This window comes from Platalea leucorodia, assembly GCF_965183815.1.
Source record: "Platalea leucorodia genome assembly, chromosome: 4".
NCBI classification, from domain to species: domain Eukaryota; kingdom Metazoa; phylum Chordata; class Aves; order Pelecaniformes; family Threskiornithidae; genus Platalea; species Platalea leucorodia.
The window spans coordinates 36,679,920-36,699,471 of record NC_138826.1 but is presented as its reverse complement, the minus strand read 5'-3'; the positions used below and the strand labels follow the sequence as shown (position 1 = coordinate 36,699,471).

At 41.4% G+C, this 19,552-nt stretch overlaps 1 protein-coding gene across 1 annotated transcript in view; it reads left to right on the top strand.

The window, feature by feature from the left end:
- Positions 1 to 19,552, top strand: part of CTNNA3 (catenin alpha 3) — a gene marked incomplete at both ends in the record, with an annotated part of 542,611 nt that overhangs the window by 31,516 nt on the left and 491,543 nt on the right. Inside the window, one exon of the mRNA XM_082309238.1 lies at positions 9,260 to 9,379. Within this exon, the coding sequence (XP_082165364.1) occupies positions 9,260 to 9,379 (120 nt within the window). The remainder of the gene's footprint in view (positions 1 to 9,259; positions 9,380 to 19,552) is intronic.

Below are 19,552 nucleotides of genomic sequence, written 5' to 3'. Positions count from 1 at the left end.
GCTCAGTGATATTTTGCTGCCCTGCGCAGTGTAGGATGATAATATTGATATTCTGAAAGACAAATACTCTTTCACTTCTGCAGCTCTAGACAAACCAGAAAAGAGCCATTTCTCCTTATTCTTGAATAACAGATTGGCTTTTTGCAGCCCTGGCCCTAAATCTGAACCAAGTATGTAGAAGGAGACCAAGCAAAGATGTGCAGCAGGCGATTTGATTATATCACCCTTATAACTTAGCTAGACTCCCAGGCAAATGACATTAAAGGTATGTGGTTTATCAAACAGCATAATACACAAACTGAAGAAACGGTATCTGCTGCCTCCCATACCTCTTTCTGTTTATATGGAGATTGTAAGGTTATTACCAGGAATAAGACTTTGTACTCCATATGTAATGATGTCTCCTCCCACATCTCTGAATTGTAAGCAACGAAGTACTCGGCACTGCATGTTTATAACCTCATATTTTATGTGGCTTTGCCTCCTGTTTAGCTGACAAGCCATTGATTTTCATGGCCCACATTGAGGTTCCCAGGCTTGCCAAGGGAGTGACATTAAACTTGGAGAGAATTTTGTCCACCTCAGACCAAACAAGCTCAAACTTGTCTAGTGCAGAAGCTATTTCCTTGGGATTCCATAAAGGATGCTATGAAGTGCAGCTGCAAAGTTACGTTATCGAAATGTAATAATTAAACTAGACTTTAAAAATCAGAGAGCAAGTGCCTTTAATATCATTACTTGTTCCACTCATATTATGAATCCAGTTTGCTTGCAAAAGCTAAACATGGTAGCAACAGTGAACAGTGACCTTAACCTTTTACAAAAAGATGCAGGGCTAAGCTGCAACATGAAGAGACTTTTAAGTCTTTATTAAATTGGATAAATTAATTTGAATGAAGATCAAACATAGTAAATTTTAACTTAAGTAGTATCAAAATTTTAGTATGATTTCCTGTTGAAACATTATGCAACCACTCTGTTCATGTCTCAGCCTCTTCTCTTTGAACTGATTGCCTCCTTTCCATTACATATGACAGGAGAACAGAAGTTCCAAGGTTCCTGAAAATAGGTAGATGGGTAGTGGAGAAAAAGCCAAAAAGGCTACATCAGGAGCTTACAAAGACACCAGAGGATTCTCAGCCCTTATAAACAACTTTACTGCAGGAGAAACTTCAGTCAGAGCTCACATCTCTTCTTTGACACTACAATGAGTAAACTGTGAGACTATAGGAAGTTTAGTCCTGATGCTTACAGTTTTACTTACTAATTAGATAGAACCATGATCATTGTTTGAGAGGAAGTTGCAGAACTTTACCATCCTAATCAGGGTCATCATACTTATGAAGAGGCCACAATAATAACACTTTTCTGGTCCATCCACATTTGGGATCTTCATCACTTTCAGAGTTTTAATGGTATTTGTTGCTTCAAGATACCTAAAATGGGACTGTGAGAGTTGCTCCACTTAGTTTAAGACATCCATCGTGTGTTGATTTCCAGTCAGATAAGCGTGCAACCTTCATTCAGCAACGTCTTGACAGTGCATGTTCAGGACATAGTGTCTGGTGTGTTACCCACCTTGTGTGTTTTAGTGCCAGGGTGCTTGGTTCTAGCTTTACAGTTGTTAATTTTGGTTTTTTTTTTTTTTTTTTTTTTTTTATTGTGAAAGAAATGTTGTAATGTTCATTAATGTAATGTACTGTTCTTGTGTTTTGAAAGGTTAGGAAGTTGTAGCAGTATCCGTGCTATGGAGTTACCTATGGTAACTTGACAAACAGAAGCAGCTCTTCAGAATTGTTGAAATACTGAGGCGAGCAGCTCCAGTGCTGGCACAATCGGCTCCAGTGCGGTGCACAGGGTGGGTTTCCTGGACCGGGGGAACCTCATGGGGAGCAGAGCGAGCCGCTAGGAGCCCGCAACTCAGGCAACAGTGGCTGACAAGACCTGGCCAGGGCCAGGAGAAACGGTGGCCAAGCCGCCCCATGCATATAAAAGAAGCCCTTAGGGAGCACTAGTGACCAGCAGCGCGGCCAAAAGGGCAGGCAAACAGGATGTGGCGCAGCAGCAAGGGCATGGCACGGCAGTTTGCACAGAAGGGCATGCAGGAGGGGCACTGAAGCTCTGCCAGCTGAACCAGGGAGCAATGATCCCAGCAGAAAGCCATGGCCTCTCTAAGCTCTGCACCCACCACAACTGATGCAGCTTCCCAGACAGAGCTCTGGTGGGAACACACTGCCACCCAGGTGTCAGGCTGCAGGGTGTGCCCCTGCTCTTATGCCAGTGCCAGATGGCAGCAGTGAGCACACCTGTGGGAGGTGTGCCTAGGTAGAGGAACTTCTCTGCTTAGGGACAGAGCTCTGGGCAGAGGTGAGTAGGCTGAAGAGTATCAGGGAGAGCGAAAGAGTTGCACCCTGAGACAGGCCCAACAGACAGACAGGACGCATGATACAGAGGATTCCCTATCCTCTCTCTGCCTGGCTGAACACAGTGACTTAAGGGATAGGGGGCAATGGTGACAAGTTCCTGCCTGGCACAGCAGGTGCGTCTCCTCTGTAACTACCCCACATTCTCAGGTGCCCTTGCACAATAGTTATGAGGCTCTGCAAGTGGAACCGAACAATAACAAGGACGATGGTTCATCCAGCTTGGAGGTGTCTCTGAGGTTAAGTCAGCCTATGCCCTGCATCAAAATTGTTTCCATAAAGAAAAAAAAGATGGGTCATTGTCATAGGAGACTCCCTTCTGAAGGGAACAAAAGGCCCAATATGCAGACCTGACCCACTTCTTAGGGAAGTCTGCTGCCTCCCTGTGGCCCGTGTGAAAGACATGAAGAGAGAGCTTCCTACCCTGGTACACCCTCAGATTACTATCCATAATTGATTTTTCAGGTAGGCAGAGATGAAGTTGCAACAGGAAGTCCAAGGACAATAAAGAGAGACTTACAGGCCTTGGGATAACTTGTTAAGGGATCAGGAGCACAAGTAGTTTTCTCCTCTATCCTGCCGGTTGCAGAGGATGATGACTGAAGAAACAGGAAGAGCCAGCAGATCAATTCCTGGCTCTGAGCCTGGTGTCACCAGCAGAATTTTGGGGTTTTTGATCATGGGTTGGTCTACACGACACCAGGCCTGCTGGCGACAGACAAGGTGCACCTGTTTCAAAGGGAGAAAAGGATCTTTGCACAGGAGTTAGCAGAGCTCATTGAAAGAGCTTTAAACTAGATTTGAAGGGGGAAAGGGATAAAACCAGGCTCACTAGAGATAAGCCTGGGGGAGGCACGCCAGTGTTTGAGGGATGGTGTGCTAGCGAGGTCCTTCGGTCTGCCGTCTTAGTGGAGGTAGGGGATGGAGATCCACGCAGCAGCAAAGACACAAAGGCTATGGATGTGTTAGAAACAACAGAAACACCTGAGAATGGTCACGGAGGAATTAGGGCTTCTCCCTGCAAAAAGGTGGCAGGATCAATAGCCCGACTGAAGTGCACCTACACCAATGCACGCAGCATAGGCAACAAACAGGAGGAGCTGGAAGCCATTGTGCAGCAGGAAAACTATGATATAGTTGCCATCATGGAAACATGGTGGGATGACTCGCACAACTGGAGTGCTGCAATGGACAGCTACAACCTCTTCAGAAGGGATAGGCAAGGAAGGAGAGGCAGTGGGGTAGCCTTGTTTGTTAGGGAATGTTTTCATTGTCGAGATTAATGATGGTGACGATGGGGTTGAGTGTTTAGGGGTAAGAATCAGGCGGAAGGCCAACAAGGCTGGTATCATGGTGGGAGTCTGTTACAGACCACCCAACAAGGAGAAAGAGGCAGACAAAGTATTCTATAAGCAGCTGGGAGAAGTCTCACAATCAGTAGCCCTTGTTCTCGTGGGGGACTTCAACTTACCGGATGCCTGCTGGAAATACAATACAGCAGAGAGGAAACAGTCTAGGAGGTTCCTGGAGTGCGTGGAAGATAACTTCCCAACGCAGCTGGTGAGGGAGCCAAATAGGGAAGGCGCCCTGCTGGACCTCTTGTTTGCAAACAGAGAAGGACTGGGGGGTGGTGTGATGGTTGGAGGCTGTCTTGGGCATAGTGATCATGAAATGATAGAGTTAATGATTCTCGGAGAAGTAAAGAGAACGGGGGTCAGCAGAACTGCTGCCTTGGACTTTCAGAGGGCAGACTTTGGCCTGTTTAGGAGCCTGGTTGACAGAGTCCCTTGGGAGGCAGCAGCCCTGAAGGGCAAAGGAGTCCAGGAAGGCTGGGCGTTCTTCAGGAAGGAAGTCTTACAGGCGCAGGAGCAGGCCGTCCCCATGGCCCAAAAGACGAGCCGGCAGAGGAGAAGACCGGCCTGGCTGAACAGAGAGCTTTGGCTGGGACTCAGGAATAAAATGAGAGTTTACGACCATAGAAGAAGGGGCAGTCAACTCAGGAGAACTACAAGGATGTCGTGAGGTTATGCAGGGAGAAAATTGGAACGGTCAAAGCCCATCTGGAACGTAATCTGGCTACTGCTGTAAGAGACAATAAAAAAATGTTTCTATAAATATATTAGCAACAAAAGGAGGGCTAAGGAGAATCTCCATCCTTTATTGGATGTGGGGGGAAACATAGTGACAAAGGATGAGGAAAAGGCTGAGGTACTTAATGCCTTCTTTGCCTCAGTCTTTAATAGTCAGACCAGTTGTTCTCTGTGTACCCAGCCCCCTGAGCTGGAAGACAGGGTCGGGGAGCAGAAGGAAGCCCTCATAATCCAAGGGGAAATGGTTAGCGACCTGCTACGCCATGTAGACACACACAAGTCTATGGGGCTGGATGGGATCCACCCAAGGGTACTGAGGGAGCTGGCGGAGGGGCTCACCAAACCACTCTCCATCACCTATCAGCAGTCCTGGCTAACTGGGGAGGTCCCAGTTGACTGGAGGTTAGCAAATGTGATGTCCATCTACAAGAAGGGCCGGAAGGCGGATCCGGGGAACTACAGGCCTGTCAGCCTGACCTTGGTGCCAGGGAAGGTTATGGAGCAGATCAACCTGAGTGCTATCATGTGGCACGTACAGGACAACCAGGGGATCAGGCCCAGTCAGCATGGGTTTATGAAAGGCAGGTCCTGCTTTGACTAACCTGGTCTCCTTCTATGACAAGCTGACCTGCTTAGTGGATGAGGGAAAGGCTGTGGATGTCATCTACCTAGGCTTTAGTAAAGCCTTTGACACAGTTTCCCACAGCACTCTCCTGGAGAAACTGGCTGCTCATGGCTTGGATGGGCGTACTCTTTGCTAGGTTAAAGACTGGCTGGATGGCCAGGCCCAAAGAGTTGTGGTGAATGGAGTTAAATCCAGCTGGCGGCCGGTCACAAGTGGTGTTCCCCAGGGCTCAGTATTGGGACCAGTTCTGTTTAATATCTTTCTCAATGATCTGGACGAGGGCATTGAGTGCTCACTCAGTAAGTTTGCAGACAACACCAAGGTAGCCGGGAGTGTTGATCTGCTGGAGGGTAGGAAGGACCTGCAGAGGGACCTGGACAGGCTGCATCGATGGGCCAAGGCCAACTGTATGAGGTTCAACAAGGCTCAGTGCTGGATCCTGCACTTGGGTCACAGCAACCCCATGCAATGCTACAGGCTTGGGGAGAAGTGGCTGGAGAGCTGCCTGGCAGAAAAGGACCTGGGGGTGTTGGTTGGCAGCCGGCTGAATATGAGCCAGCAGTGTGCCCAGGTGGCCAAGAGGGCCAATGGCATCCTGGCTTGTATCAGGAATAGTGTGGCCAGCAGGACCAGGGAGGTGATAGTGCCCCTGTACTTGGCACTGGTGAGGCCGCACCTCGAGTACTGTGTTCAGTTTTGGGTGCCTCACTACAAGAAGGACATTGAGGTGCTGGAGCGTGTCCAAAGAAGGGCAATGAAGCTGGTGAAGGGTCTGGAGCACAAGTCTTATGAGGAGCGGCTGAGGGAGCTGGGGTTGTTTAGCCTGGAGAAGAGGAGGCTGAGGGGAGACCTTATTCCTCTCTACAGTTACCTGAAAGGAGGTTGTAGCGAGGTGGGGGTCGGTCTCTTCTCCCAAGTAACAAGCGATAGGATGAGAGGGAATGGCCTCAAGTTGCGCCAGGGGAGGTTTAGGTTGGATATTAGGAAAAACTTCTTCACTGAAAGGGTGGTCAGGCACTGGACCAGGCTGCCCAGGGAAGTGGTTGAGTCCCCATCCCTGGAGGTATTGAAAAGACGTGTAGATGTGGTGCTTAGGGAGATGATCTAGTGGTGGACTTGGCAGTGCTAGGTTAACAGTTGGACTTGATCTTAAGGGTCTTTTCCAACCTAAACGATTCTATGATTCTATTCTATGATTTCTTTTCTACTTGTGGTCCAGCTTTCCTCAGAGGAAAAATCAGTCCAGGTAGTTGCCCAGTAGTGCCACAGAGAGCAAAAGTAGTAAAGGAATGCTACTTCTCAACTTCCAGAAACTATGTTCAAAGTACTTTGAAAAAGTGACAGGCAAAAAAGAGCTTCTGTGGATCTTTTATGATTATTTACATTTGGTTATTCGTGAGAGAGAGAAAAAAAAGTAAGTTCTGGAGTACTAGTCTTTCCTTATACCTCTAGACAGTAAAAATGTCAATGAGAGGGGTTTTCTTGCCATTCACCCAAAAATGGTGTTTCACACTGATAGCAGAATGATACAGAAAGATCCAGATGTGGTTTTAAGTTTAAAACATGTTGTATGTCCAAGGCAGATTTTTCTGATTTCTTGTTGATGGCAGTGAGAAGAGCATATGTATGTTTTCTTGAAATTGCTTGTTTGTTTTTTATTTACTTTTGAGTTAAATTTTAAAAAAGCATTTTTCCCTTGCATCTAAAGACAGACAACTTCTAAGTGGATGTCCTGGCCATTACCCATCTATTTTCCTGAAGTATATCACCCTTATAGTTGCACAGTTGGTTTGTATTTACTCATCCTCTCATGCTGGTTCTTATATCTCTTTCCAGAGAGCCAAATGCATTATTAATGTTTGGGTTGCTTCAGGACATAAGGAAGTGAGTGAGCTTGCTAGCAGAGTTCCTGCCAAAGGAAGAATTGAAGCTATGGGATTAAGTACATCCTTAAGAGAATGATGTTGATTCTACAACTGTACAACTGTACTATAGTCTAACATGTTGATGATAAAAAAAAAAAGATGCGTAAAAAATGCTGTACCTTATGTCCACTTAGTGAGTTTGGGAATCATTAGAGACCTTTTCCTTGTATTACTCAACCCCATAACAGGGTGCAGCAGCTTTGGGGTAATTTCTGGAGAAGCGTGTCATGGTTTGGAGGTGAGGGTATATGATGAGCTTGTACAGATATATTATGAGCAGTTTCTTACACACTTATAAGGAGCGAGCAGTATGGATAGCTTTTGGTCAGCTTAAACTGTACTCAGGTCTTGCCTGCAGATGTTGTAATTAAATTGCTTCCACCTACCGGGATACCCTGGGAGTGGGAACTGGTGAAAGCAAGCATTGCAAACTCAAGGCTTTCACAGCAATTCTGGAGCTGAAAACAACAGATCCTACAAAAGGTGAAAGATAATGAAGTCAAACAGAAAAGAATAGAGAGTCTTGCGGTTTTGTCCTAGCACATATGTTCTGTCACTCATGTTGTTACAGAATTCAGTGAAGCATACTTTGGATGAGAAAGCTTTCTTTTACTTGTTGGTAGCAAACGTTTCAAATGCAACTAGAAAGTCTGCAGTTAACCTCTAGTGGTGCTGAATGAGGTGTAGTAAGATAAATTACAAATAGATGTAAATATTGCCTTAACTTGCTTCTTGGTTATGAGAGCAATGAGACTGAAATAAAGGCTGCAATGTGGCGAACGAGAAGTGCTAACTTGCCTGAAGATTCCAGGATGTATCTGTCTGTTGTAAATTGTCAGCTGCAATCCACTGCAGCTGCTTATTATCCCCAAAGAGGAATTACCCAGTGGCTGTTCAACAGCGTGTACAACTTGGGCTTGATCTCAGTCAAATGCCCACAGAATGAGTCACACTATGGAGCAGTCTACATCCACAGTCAACACTAGATGTCAGCTCTGTTGTGAGCGTTTTAAAGAGGGACTGCAGATGAGTGGAATTTTTTTCCCTTCTGCTCCTATGGTTCATTTTTCCAATTCAATGACTGTAGTTTTAGCAAAGGTATAGAGAAATGTGCACTGTAGTTACTACCGAAGTGCTTGGTTTTCCAGAACTGACTGGAAAGCAGTCTGTTTCTTTTGGTCTTTTGCCTCATTCCCAGGACATCAGTACCACATGCAAGCTTACAGTAGGGACTTCCTCTACAGGGCTGTAACTGTAGTAAGCTAAGTCAATATTTTGGATGGTTTTAGAAGACCTGTAGTTCTTCCTGATTATATCAGTGTAAATAAATGTTCATAGACTTGCTTCTGGTGGTAATAACAAAATATGTGATAACAAAATATTTCTAAACTGCTTACAGCTTTACAGCTGTCACATGCTTGTGAGGTGTAGAAGAATATTTATGGATGGGGAAATAGAGAAAGTCAGAGAAGGTTCATGATTTCCTAAAGGTAGCAAGGAAGCTGTAGCTCCCATTCTCCTTTTGAAGAAATCTTAGCCTTTCTGTTACAGTTCCCTACAGTTGGGTTGGTATTGTTCATCTCTTTGAAAAATGCCAGTGCTATTTTTAATAATAGCGTATGCATGAAAGAAGTTTTAAATTTAAAAGTAAGATCTGTAATGAAGCATAATTAATGTTGTCACAGTTTTCATACAGAATGTGAGCACATTGCCTATGTGAGTATCCGGTCTTGCAAATTACTCTTAAGTAAATTAATTTGATAAGGAGTACCCTGTTATATATAAAATCCACTGTTATGCTTGATAGGATGAGGAGTTCATGGCCTGTATAAAGTTGCATATGCTTTTATTAGTTGAAAAAAAAAAAAAAAGGAAAGAAATCTATATGAATATATTCCATCCTGTAACATGGCATAGAAAAAGAGCTAACCTTTAGAGATTGTGTTGATTGCTAATGTTTTGTCTTATGCAAGTCTGACCTATGAAGTTAGAGGAGGCATATGTACTATGCTTTGAATTCTGGGATTGACTTCGAAACAAAATTGTAGGAATGTCTAGAAGGTGGTATACTCAAGAGGTGACACAGCTCCATAACATTAGTATTTTAGTATTTAGTAGAATAAAATCCTAATACAGCAAAAAATACAGCAACTGTGTGAATGATGTGGGTTTTTTTTTTTTTTTTTACTATCACAGTTTCAAAGAACATTTGAATCTTTAAGAAATGTATCCAGTAAATCTGATCTACAGAAAACCTACCAGAAGTTTCGAAAAGATCTGGAAAATCTTGATTATTTGGCATACAAACGTCAGCAGGTAAGAACATGGAAGCTCGGTAGGAAGACATAGAATACTGGCCATAAACATGGTGGGTGGTAAAACTGATGCGTTTGATATTGTTCTATCAGTAGGGTTTTATGCTTTGTGTAATGTCATCAGTTAAGGCAGTAGGAGGGGTGACAATTCTATTTAATGCATATGATGTTGGACTGCATGGTTTTTGATTTCTCAACAGCGAGTAAAATGGGTAAAGCAAATGAGTGAGACTTAGCAGACTATTAAACTTTTCATTAACACGTAACAAGATTTTTTTTTTAATTAAAGGGCATAAAAGTTGGATTTTTTGACTTGAAAAATGAACTAAATCCACATAAGTTAATGGAATCAGATATTGACTGTGCATGCAAACCACTAATTTTTTCTTCTTTAGAAATGAATTTACAAGGCTAGATTGCATAAAACTTTGAAGTGTACGCAGTCTTTGATTTGTGCTTGCAAGATCAAGGTTAAATCAAATTGTTAACATGTATTTAATGCTTGACATACTTTCTGTCACTTACGCATGGTTTCTGTGAAAATGTCAGCTCTCATAATAAGTCTTCACTTCTTTTTTGTGTTCTTGGTAAAATAAGACTTTGCCTCTTTCAGAGTGTACTGATGAAATGCTCTAACGTTTCTGTGTGGGGGTTGTTTTGATTTATATTTTTCTGAATTCTGTCGCTTGGTGTCAGTGTTGTCAAACACTTCACTTGCTTGGGGGCAGATCACCTACAGTTGTTTATATCAGGTAATTGATTAGATAGTTAAAAATTAGAAAAGGGCTCAGGGACAGATGGTATCTGAACACATGAATATTTGATTCTTGAAACAGGGAGGTCAGGGAGCAATTGGCTTGGGTGAGTTTCAGTGTGGTGGGAGCTGTTATTCTGGTAGCACTGTAGCATAGTTCTTTGTGCCCTTTGACATGGGGCTGCCAGCAACCAAAAGACAATGTTTTAACTGGCAACTAATGTGGGTTTATGTTATCTGATCTCATAATTATGTCAAACATAATAAATGTCACATCTGCAAGGGCTTGGAGAGTGTTTCTGAGCCAGGGAAGTGTAAATTCTATAATTACTTCTCAGGCTATCATCACAGTTTTATTGGGAGTAGCTTTCTCCACTCTGAATTCTCACTCCTGACTCTACAAAATTCCTTGTTATTTCAAGTGATACATGTCTGGTTCTCTAGCAGACTCTGAATATGCTTCAGTAACATACTTCATTTCACCTTGAGCAGGGCATCTTTTCTCCTGTTTTCAGATCTTCACTACCCTTCCCATCTCAATACTTTGCACTTCAAGCCATTTGGAGAATCTCAACATGCTTGTTTAATATCAGGCATGCATATATCTCCCCATGCTGTTTCTGCTCTATATTTAACTATGTTGGCAGAAGCTTTTGCATTTGGAGGTACTAAAGGTGTATTACGTGTAAAATCACCTCCTGCTTTCAATCACAGAACAGAAGATAGGCTGTTCTATCTTCTGTGATTGAATTTTTCTAAAATGTTACACAATGCTATTAAGAAAATAAACTAGGCAAAGGCTGTTATTATTAAAATACCCCAACCCCCAAAGCAAAACCAAATGAGGGAGACTAGAGATGTTCTCTGTGTCTTAGTTAATTTGCTTGGTATACCTGATCAGTAGTTTTATGGTTCTCTTGAGTACTGTTTTACCTGGTTGAGATACTGAGATTTTAATCTCAATAGAACTTGCTTGGAGAATCCGCAGTGAGGGATTTGAAAAGCTGCCCTATCTATTTATTATAGAAGATGCTTTAAATTGTGTCCTGTTTTAGAAAGAAAGTGATCTGTCTGTGAAAAGATTAACATTTGGTTTGATTACTGTGCAAAAAGCACAGACCTGGATTGGGACTGAAGCTGTTCTGAGTTTGTGACATTTGTATCTGAGTTTGTGGAGTGTGCGCATTTAATTGATAAAGACTTACACGGTCTCTGATTAGATTAAGGGTATATTCATAGCCCCACTGGCAAAATGTTGAGTCATTACCATCTGTTTGGAGACAAACAATTGTGTACAATGTGAATATGAATCCATTCATGGTAAAGTAAGTGTTTTATGTAGTCAAAGTAATGAATATTGCTTTTGAATGAAATATGGTTGTCTGCTTCTGTCATTTTTTAGACATGAGACATAAAGTGCAATATAGCAATGTAATTCTTCAGTGTTGAAGTTTACAGGACAGATGGGAAATTAAAACTGTGCTTTTTAAAGGATGTTTAAAATGACCCATGTTGACTCTGATTTATAAATATAGGCCAAACTTCTATGAGTGGTACAAGTATACAAGAGGCAAACATGTTTGGGATGATGGTTTATATTAAGTTGTTTTTAACTGACAGTTTTCAGAATGGGGTAGAAGATCTTGAGTTTTCAGATAGCCAGAAGATTGCCAACAGAAATGTCTCTTTAAAATGGTCAGTAAGTTCAAGAATTCAGTTCTGGCTCTTTTTATACAAAACCCCCAAAGTTGTTAGCATACGTTGGTCAACCTTCTCAGAGTTTTCAGATTCTAATTTTGCGAATAGGCTGAGTGTATGTATGAGCTGGCATGGAACGGATCAGGCTGGCTAAATTCTTTGGTGATTACAGAGGGGGAAGATGGGCAGTTCTTGGAGACTTTAATGTTGCAAAGCTGAACTGTGTGGATGACATCTAGTATTGTGGTCAAGAAGCCTGAACGATGCTCTTCACCATTCTTCTGTGCCCCAAACACAATATGAAATATTGAATTGCATCTATATGCCAAGTCTAGTTACTATTGCTGTCTGCGATGAGCTCCCACCATATTCAAGTCTGCTCCCAAATATATTGCTGCATGTCAGAGCTTTCCTTCTTACTGTTGGTTAGTGGAACACACATCTCCGTCTCTACAGACTTGCCATACTTTTCCGAGAGAGATGGCTTATTAGCCAGGTTAGTTGGAAGTATGTTTAACTGAGGCCAAATAAAGATAAAATACAAACAAATAACTTATACTCAAGAGTGGAATGTAGGCTGACCCTTTGCAAACGTTGATAAATGATGGAGGTGAAGAAATGCACAGGATCTGCTCACACTCAGGTTGTGGTCACTTCGTTGGCCAAGCTAAGTGCTGGCTACTGCAGACCCACCCACCACAGCCCTGGCATGGGCTTCGTGTTCCCATGCCTTTCATTCTTCCCATTCTGGTATTTGTGTGACCCTGCACAGAGATGCTTCAGCATGCTAAACTGACTTAAAACTACTTGCTTTTTGGTAATCTCATATTGTTACTCAGTTGTTCACTTAGCACTCTCTCTCCCCCATCCAAATGGATGTCCCTTCATCCATCTAACTTGCGGTGACCTAATCTTTCTGCAAGTTTCTAGGGTTGGGTTGCATCCACTAGGGAAATTTGTTTGGGTTGAGAATATCAGATTATAGCCAGGCTGCCGTTTTTAAGCCTTCCAGGAGATACCTGTCTCCAAGAAATGTAGTGTTTCTTTCTTGTCCAGGAGATAGTCTGGCAATTCCTTTGAATTAAAACGAGCTTTTAATTTCCTTGATACTGACTGTCATCTCTGAAATTTGACTAAAAAAGAATAACTCCATGCCACAATGAGTAGTAAAACTATTCTCTTGCTTTGTGACTTTTTGGAATGCTTCCAGTAAGAGTTAAGTAAGCTTTACATTGAGCATTGCTTTATATCAAGGTAAATATTAACACATCTGCAATATGAATATTTACAGGGGAAATGATGACAGGACAGGACAAAATGGTAAAGCACTTTGGGATAAGAGGGGACTTAGTGATAGATCCCAACACTCTTCTTGGGATACTGTAGTAGGTGCACACTTCCTTTTTTCTTATATGGGACTTTGTTCCTATTGAAGGGAAGTTGTCCATATATTGTTCAGCTGGAACAGTACTGGTTTAAGGCCATTCATTATAATGATCTTACTGTAAGGTCATTTCAGGAGTGTTAGGCAACAGCTACAATAAAAATGGAATTATAATCAAATTCAGTGGTATTTAGCACCTGTCACACTGAAAAATTATTGCTGCTGCTGCTGTTCTTAGTGTTAACAGTGCCTTTAGGACGCCTGTAGCAGTGCTGGCTGTAATCCAAAGACACTTAGTTTTTGCCTAGAAGTCTCCAGCAATGTGGTAATCTAACAGTTGACAACAGACCTTTAGTATGTGAACACACACAAAAGCAGTATCCTATTGTAAAGTTATGCTAATTTAAGGTTTACTTATTTGATTTTGATTGTATGCCCTCAAGGTAATTGTGTGTTAAAGGACTGAACCTATGTGAAACCGCTTTGATTATTCCATTTTAAAATATTTTTAGGATTGCTTCCTGATGATTGCTGTATTTAGAAATGTTTTAAGAAGTTGCGTTAGAAACTGAAGGAGTTAAGGGCTGTATCAGAGACAGTTATGGGGTACGCAGTAATTTACTTTGCTTATGGGAAATAATGCTTCCAGGAGCTGTAGCAGAGCCCTTAACCTGTTTTACTTCAGAGCAGTCCGTTGTTATCAGTACTGCAGTTGTCTTCATGATCATACAGGTCAAATTTACATTTTAAAAATGTTAATTTTGGAATGAAGACTTGTTTCTACAGTCAAATGGTATTTCTCTTTGTTAAAATGGAATAAGTGCTCTTTTATTCTCTACCTTTGATTGTTCTCTTTGCTTTTTAAGATGGCATTGTGTTGAGCATGAGATTTGTTCACCAAAGTGGTCTACTCCAGAAACTGGAGCTGAGTTTTCAAAAGAGATTATCACCTATCAACTGGCAGGTTTATTGTGTGACCAACACTTTAAAAAGTATGCTGAAAATTGGAGTGAATTCAGGGTAGAGGTGAATTATTTGTTGTCAAGAAAACAAGTATTATCATGAAAAACTTAAGAAGCTCAGTCATTGTAGCTTATCTGGAAAAGGTTATGGCTTAGAAATACCACAAATAGAGGTACTTAACTAAATCTTTATTCTAGTACACAGAAGTACGACAAGATCCAGTGGATGGAAGTCAGAAAAGTTCAAACCAGAAAGCAAATGAATGTTTTTGACAATTAACTACTGAGATGGCTTAGTACTGCTTGTAGCCTTTATATCCATAATCCATACCTTTCTAAAAGATGGGCAGTAACTGAGATGCAAATCAAAGAGGAGAAATTATTATGGAAATTTTTAAGGCTTGTGCTATTCAATGGATTTTAATAATAATTTTTTTCTAGACTTAAGAATGACAGTACATTTGGCTGTGTATTTGAGGGTAAGCGCCGAATTATGTCTTTTGAATTGCCATCCTGGATTAATAAATGGATGATTTGTTTACTTTTGTATTTACCACTCTGCCACTGTCTATTCTTCTGCACGGTTGGATGTGTTAAGAGTTCTTGTTTAGGAATTTTCAAACAAGCCTAGCACTTCACTTTAGAGTAATTTTAAGCACATGTAGGCATTTGATTCTTACAGGCTTTTCTGAAAATGCCTTCTTTCCTTTCCTTCTTTAATATTTAGTCACACAATATAAATTATAAAATGGGAATATAGGCTGTATTTCCAGTATTCTAGCTTATTATCTCCCCTTGACATAAGAACAACTATCTATCATGTTGTTGTGTAATTAAAATAATTGATTTATGCATTCATTTAAAAAAAGTAGACAACAAATCAGTTTCAGTAGCTAAGAGACTGTAAAATTATGACAATTCTGTTTTCAGCCACCTGACGCTTCTTTGTAGTTCCATGATTATAGCTCTGTCATTTAGCCATTGCTTCTGTCTGTCCTGTGTGTCTATATGGTTTGCTTAATGGATGAGGAGGTTTTCCTTTCCCCTGCCCACCCAAAAGTGCTGATATTCCCTTGTTTACAATTTTTATTATGTATTCAGGGTGGTGGGGTGGAAGAGTTTTGTATCCCTCATCAACTTTGCCACTGTATGCACTATAGTTTTACAGCTCAGCTCTTCAATTGGATTTGTCTCTCTGTAGTGCTAGTCTTGCAGGATTTTAAGCTGCAAGCAGTTCATATCTCCATGTGCGCAATTTTTCCATCTGTGCATGGAAGCCAGATCTCTGAGAAAAAGTCATGCCTTTTCCATTTGAAGGAAAGAGAAATCGAATGACAAGGGGGAAAAAAAGGAACGTGGTAGAGAATTTCTTTAAAAAAACCCTACTGTTTGGCAGCTTCTGGGTTTTTATTTTTGTGTGTGGCTCATGATATGGAGATCTGGTGTGCTCACTGAAGAAGCTGATTTTTAGTAAATAATTAGAAGTTTCATTATAAAGGGATACTCTAATTTTAAAAAGGTATTGAAATTTCTGCTGAAAGTATGAACACTGACGAACTGAAGAGTGCCTGGGATTCCTCTTTTGGACCAATAAAGGTGTATATAAAACTCAAGGAGGAACCATTTGCACTTAATTGCTTTTTCCACAGCTGTGATAAATGGATGAAATTTAAAGAAACATATTTTTGTCATCCAAATGGAGGAGGAGAGTAGTAGTCACTCAAATCCTGCTGTGAAAATCCAGTCATGAAGGTGAAAGCATACTGTCTTGCATGTCTTTGAAATATTCTCATGTGAGCTAGTGTGTTTTGGAATTTGGGGGAAATGGACAGAATTCGGGTTTATCTTGCATCCAGAATGAGAATTGTGAGAATTAACCTCTTTCCCCCTTTCATATAGTCTGTGGAGGATATATGTAGTTAGTACGTAAAGCCTTCAGCCTCCAAGATATGAAGAGTCAAACTATTATCTGAGGTGCCCATGGCAAAAAGCCCTTTAAAACTTTGATATTACAAGGGAAGTAAAATAAAGTAAAAAAGGGATGTTCTGAAACAGTTATATATTTTTCAGGAATAAAACCAGCGGTGCTGTAAAGAGGTTGAGATAGATGTGTAGGGTTTATTTAAACCTGCTTCTCACTTTCTTGAGAAAACAGAAGGATCTGTAGGGAGCCTGGGACTTGAGCAGAGGGCTAAAGAGGCTTCCCGCCCTGCCCCAGTCTTTCTGAAGCTCAGTCTGTTGCTGCTTCTGTGAAACTGAGTTACTGTTTACCTGCACCCAAAATGTCCTCAGTTTGGGTAAAAGATTGGAGTCTAGTCTTGTCTCTGACAAATGTATGTAAAATGTCTTGGGAGCCAAGGATGGATGATGCTTTAAGTTTAACCATGGAGTGCCCAGGTAACTTAAAAACAAACAAACCATACAAAATTGAGTATAACAGTGGGAAGGAAATGAGATCTTCAGCTAGGAATTAAATTACAGTAAAAACTAAGTAAGTAACGCTAAAAGGGCATGACTTAAAAAGCTGATAAAGAATTTTGAGTGCATGCCATGGGGGACTTGCAAACACCACTTATTTTGTAGCTGAACATTTGGTATGGTACCATATAGGTGTCCTATATGAATTTTGATGTGTGGGTATTTTATTTCAGTGGTATCTTGTGGTTCAGATTAGAACCCTATTCTTTCAGTAGACTATAAACCAATTTTTGTTTTTTCCCCAAATGAAATATGCTGATACTTAAGATGATACATTTATTCTAATGCAGGACAAAACCAGAATTTGTGTAATGTAAATGGGGTCAGAGTCTAAAGCGAATGGTGTTTACTGATCAACAATAACTGATAATATGACAATTACAGTATTCTGTTAGGCAGCAGTGTCCTCTCAAGGAGCTAATAAAACTGTGTTTTTATACAGCAGGAGTGAGGTGAGCCTTAAAAGGAATAAATCATTTGGGGTTAATAGTTTTTGATTTCTCAGGAGAGTTTACTGAAAAAAAAAAAGTGCTAAGTATTTATCAAGTGTATTTTAACAGTTGATATCACTGGTAAAGCAGAGTTAAGTACTCCGTTTCATGTTGATGCTAGATGAAGCTGTGCTACTTGCTGAGCTCCCCCCGGCCACTTTTAAAAAACAATGACTGATTACCCTGACCTGATTTAATCAGCTGCTAATCACCCATGTCATCCTAATAAATTCCTGTCCCACAATCCTTCAATGCTATGGTTAGTGGAGATGCTAGTCTGTCCTTGCTGCTTCCCATTTGCTTGCAAATGTTGACCAAAAGGATTGGCTATTCCCTCGCCAGGACCTTGTAGAGTGCAGTTTTAAGAGAGGGCAGATCTACTGCTTTAATCGTAACCAAGGAAGTAAGGAGTAAGGTGGAAGGAAGGAAGTGTGGTGAAAAAGGGAGAGGCAGATTTTGTGTGATGAACCAGGGAAAGTTCCAGGTGATAGGTTAAAGTGGACACCTTTAATTTCACTCTGTTGCTCCTGCTCTCCAGGAACACATTACTGGGTGGTTGAGTACAAGCAGTGAAAAATGTCATTTTGCAGATAGTGTGCTATCTTTTGAAGTAATAGTAGCTTTTGATTGGTCCTCAGGCATAATCCATAGCAGTGTATGTCTTAATTATTTAGCCCTAATCAAACATGTGGGAAAGCAGAAGATCATTTCTTTCAGATACAATTTGCTCTACCAACAGGGGTATCCTTGCTAAACCTTTTTTCTACAGCTCAATTTGTACCCAGCGATGGTTCAGGGTGTGGCTGTTGTAACTGCCTGCAATGTCAGTAAGCATACTGTGGATTAGGCAATGTGATGAATAAAGCAGGATGTTGTGTAGCAGAGTAGAATTTTAATGATGGAAAAACGGTCAGATGAGAGACTACTGGAGAACCACTCCCATACAGGCCAGTATTTGGACTTATTTCTCTTTGTTTTATATCAAGAAAATACAGTGCAAATTTAGGATGATGCAGAGATTCAAAGCGGAAACATTCAGTGCTTGAAAAAGAAGCAAAGTGATTTAGAATTAATTTGATTAAGTTTGTGAGCCTTGTTCCTTCAGCCTTTCCTAACGCAAATCTATTGTTAACTTTAAGTGGTATTGGATTTTCTTAAGCAGAGACCGTAAGATCAGGCTCTCTATCCTAATGATTAGGATTTTTAAAGAAAAAGGTATTCTCTGAGCTGCTGGAGATGCAGTGACATTAACTAGCCTTGGGTGCATATGTTGAGAATCTTCGATTAGAGAGTGGTTTGACAAAGTGACTACTTGCCCTTATTTCAATGATAATTTTTCTGGCCTAAATAATTAGAGTTCCTCACACTTGCAAGGACGATAGAAATAAAGAGCATCTGATATGGAGGAATAACTGTGGGTGAGACAGATACAGTGCTCTAAAGTAGATTATATGATTTAGCCGAGAGTAAAGGTGAAATAATGAATCTGTGTATTAAAATGCACAAAGGAATAATTCTGTGCTACAGAGCCTAGACTCTCTGAAATGGCAGTCATTAGCTGTGACATTTCTGGTACAGATAACTGCTGGAGCTGGTTGGATCTTTTTTATTTAAAAGTTATGTTTGGGTATATATGTTTGTTTTTTTTTTTTTTTAAGAGCATGAGACGGACAGACTGACTGCCTTCTACCCAGACAAAGGTAATGATAAGGTTGAGTGCTTATGGGTAAAGATCAGAGGGAAGGCTAATAAGGCAGATATCCTGGTGGGAGTCTGTTACAGACCACCCAACCTGGATGAGGAAACAGATGAAGTATTCTACAAGTGGTTGGCTGAAGTCTCACAGTCTCTAGCCCTTGTTCTTGTGGGAGACTTCAACTTACCAGATATCTGCTGGAAATACAACACAGCAGAGAGAAAGCAGTCTAGGAGGTTCCTGGAGTGTGTGGAAGATAACTTCCTGACGCAGCAGGGAAGCAAGCTAACCAGGGTAGGTGCCCCGCTGGACCTGCTGTTCATGAACAGAGAAGGCCTGGTGGGTGATGTGGTGGTTGGAGGCTGTCTTGGGCTCAGCGACCATGAAATGATAGTTTTCAATTCTTGGAGAAGTAAGGAAGGGGGTCAGCAAAACTGCTACCCTGAACTTCAGAAGGGCAGACTTTGGATTGTTTAGGAGTCTGGTTAACAGAGTCCCTTGGGAGGCAGTCCTGAAGGGCAGAGGAGTCCAGGAAGGCTGGATGTTATTCAAGAAGGAAGTCTTAAAGGCGCAGGAGCCATGTACCATAAGTCAAGCAGGCGGGGGAGAAGACCGGCCTGGCTGAACAGAGAGCTTTGGCTGGAACTCAGGAAAAAAAGGAGAGCCTGCTGCCTTTGGAAGAAGGGGCAGGTGACTCAGGAGGACTACAAG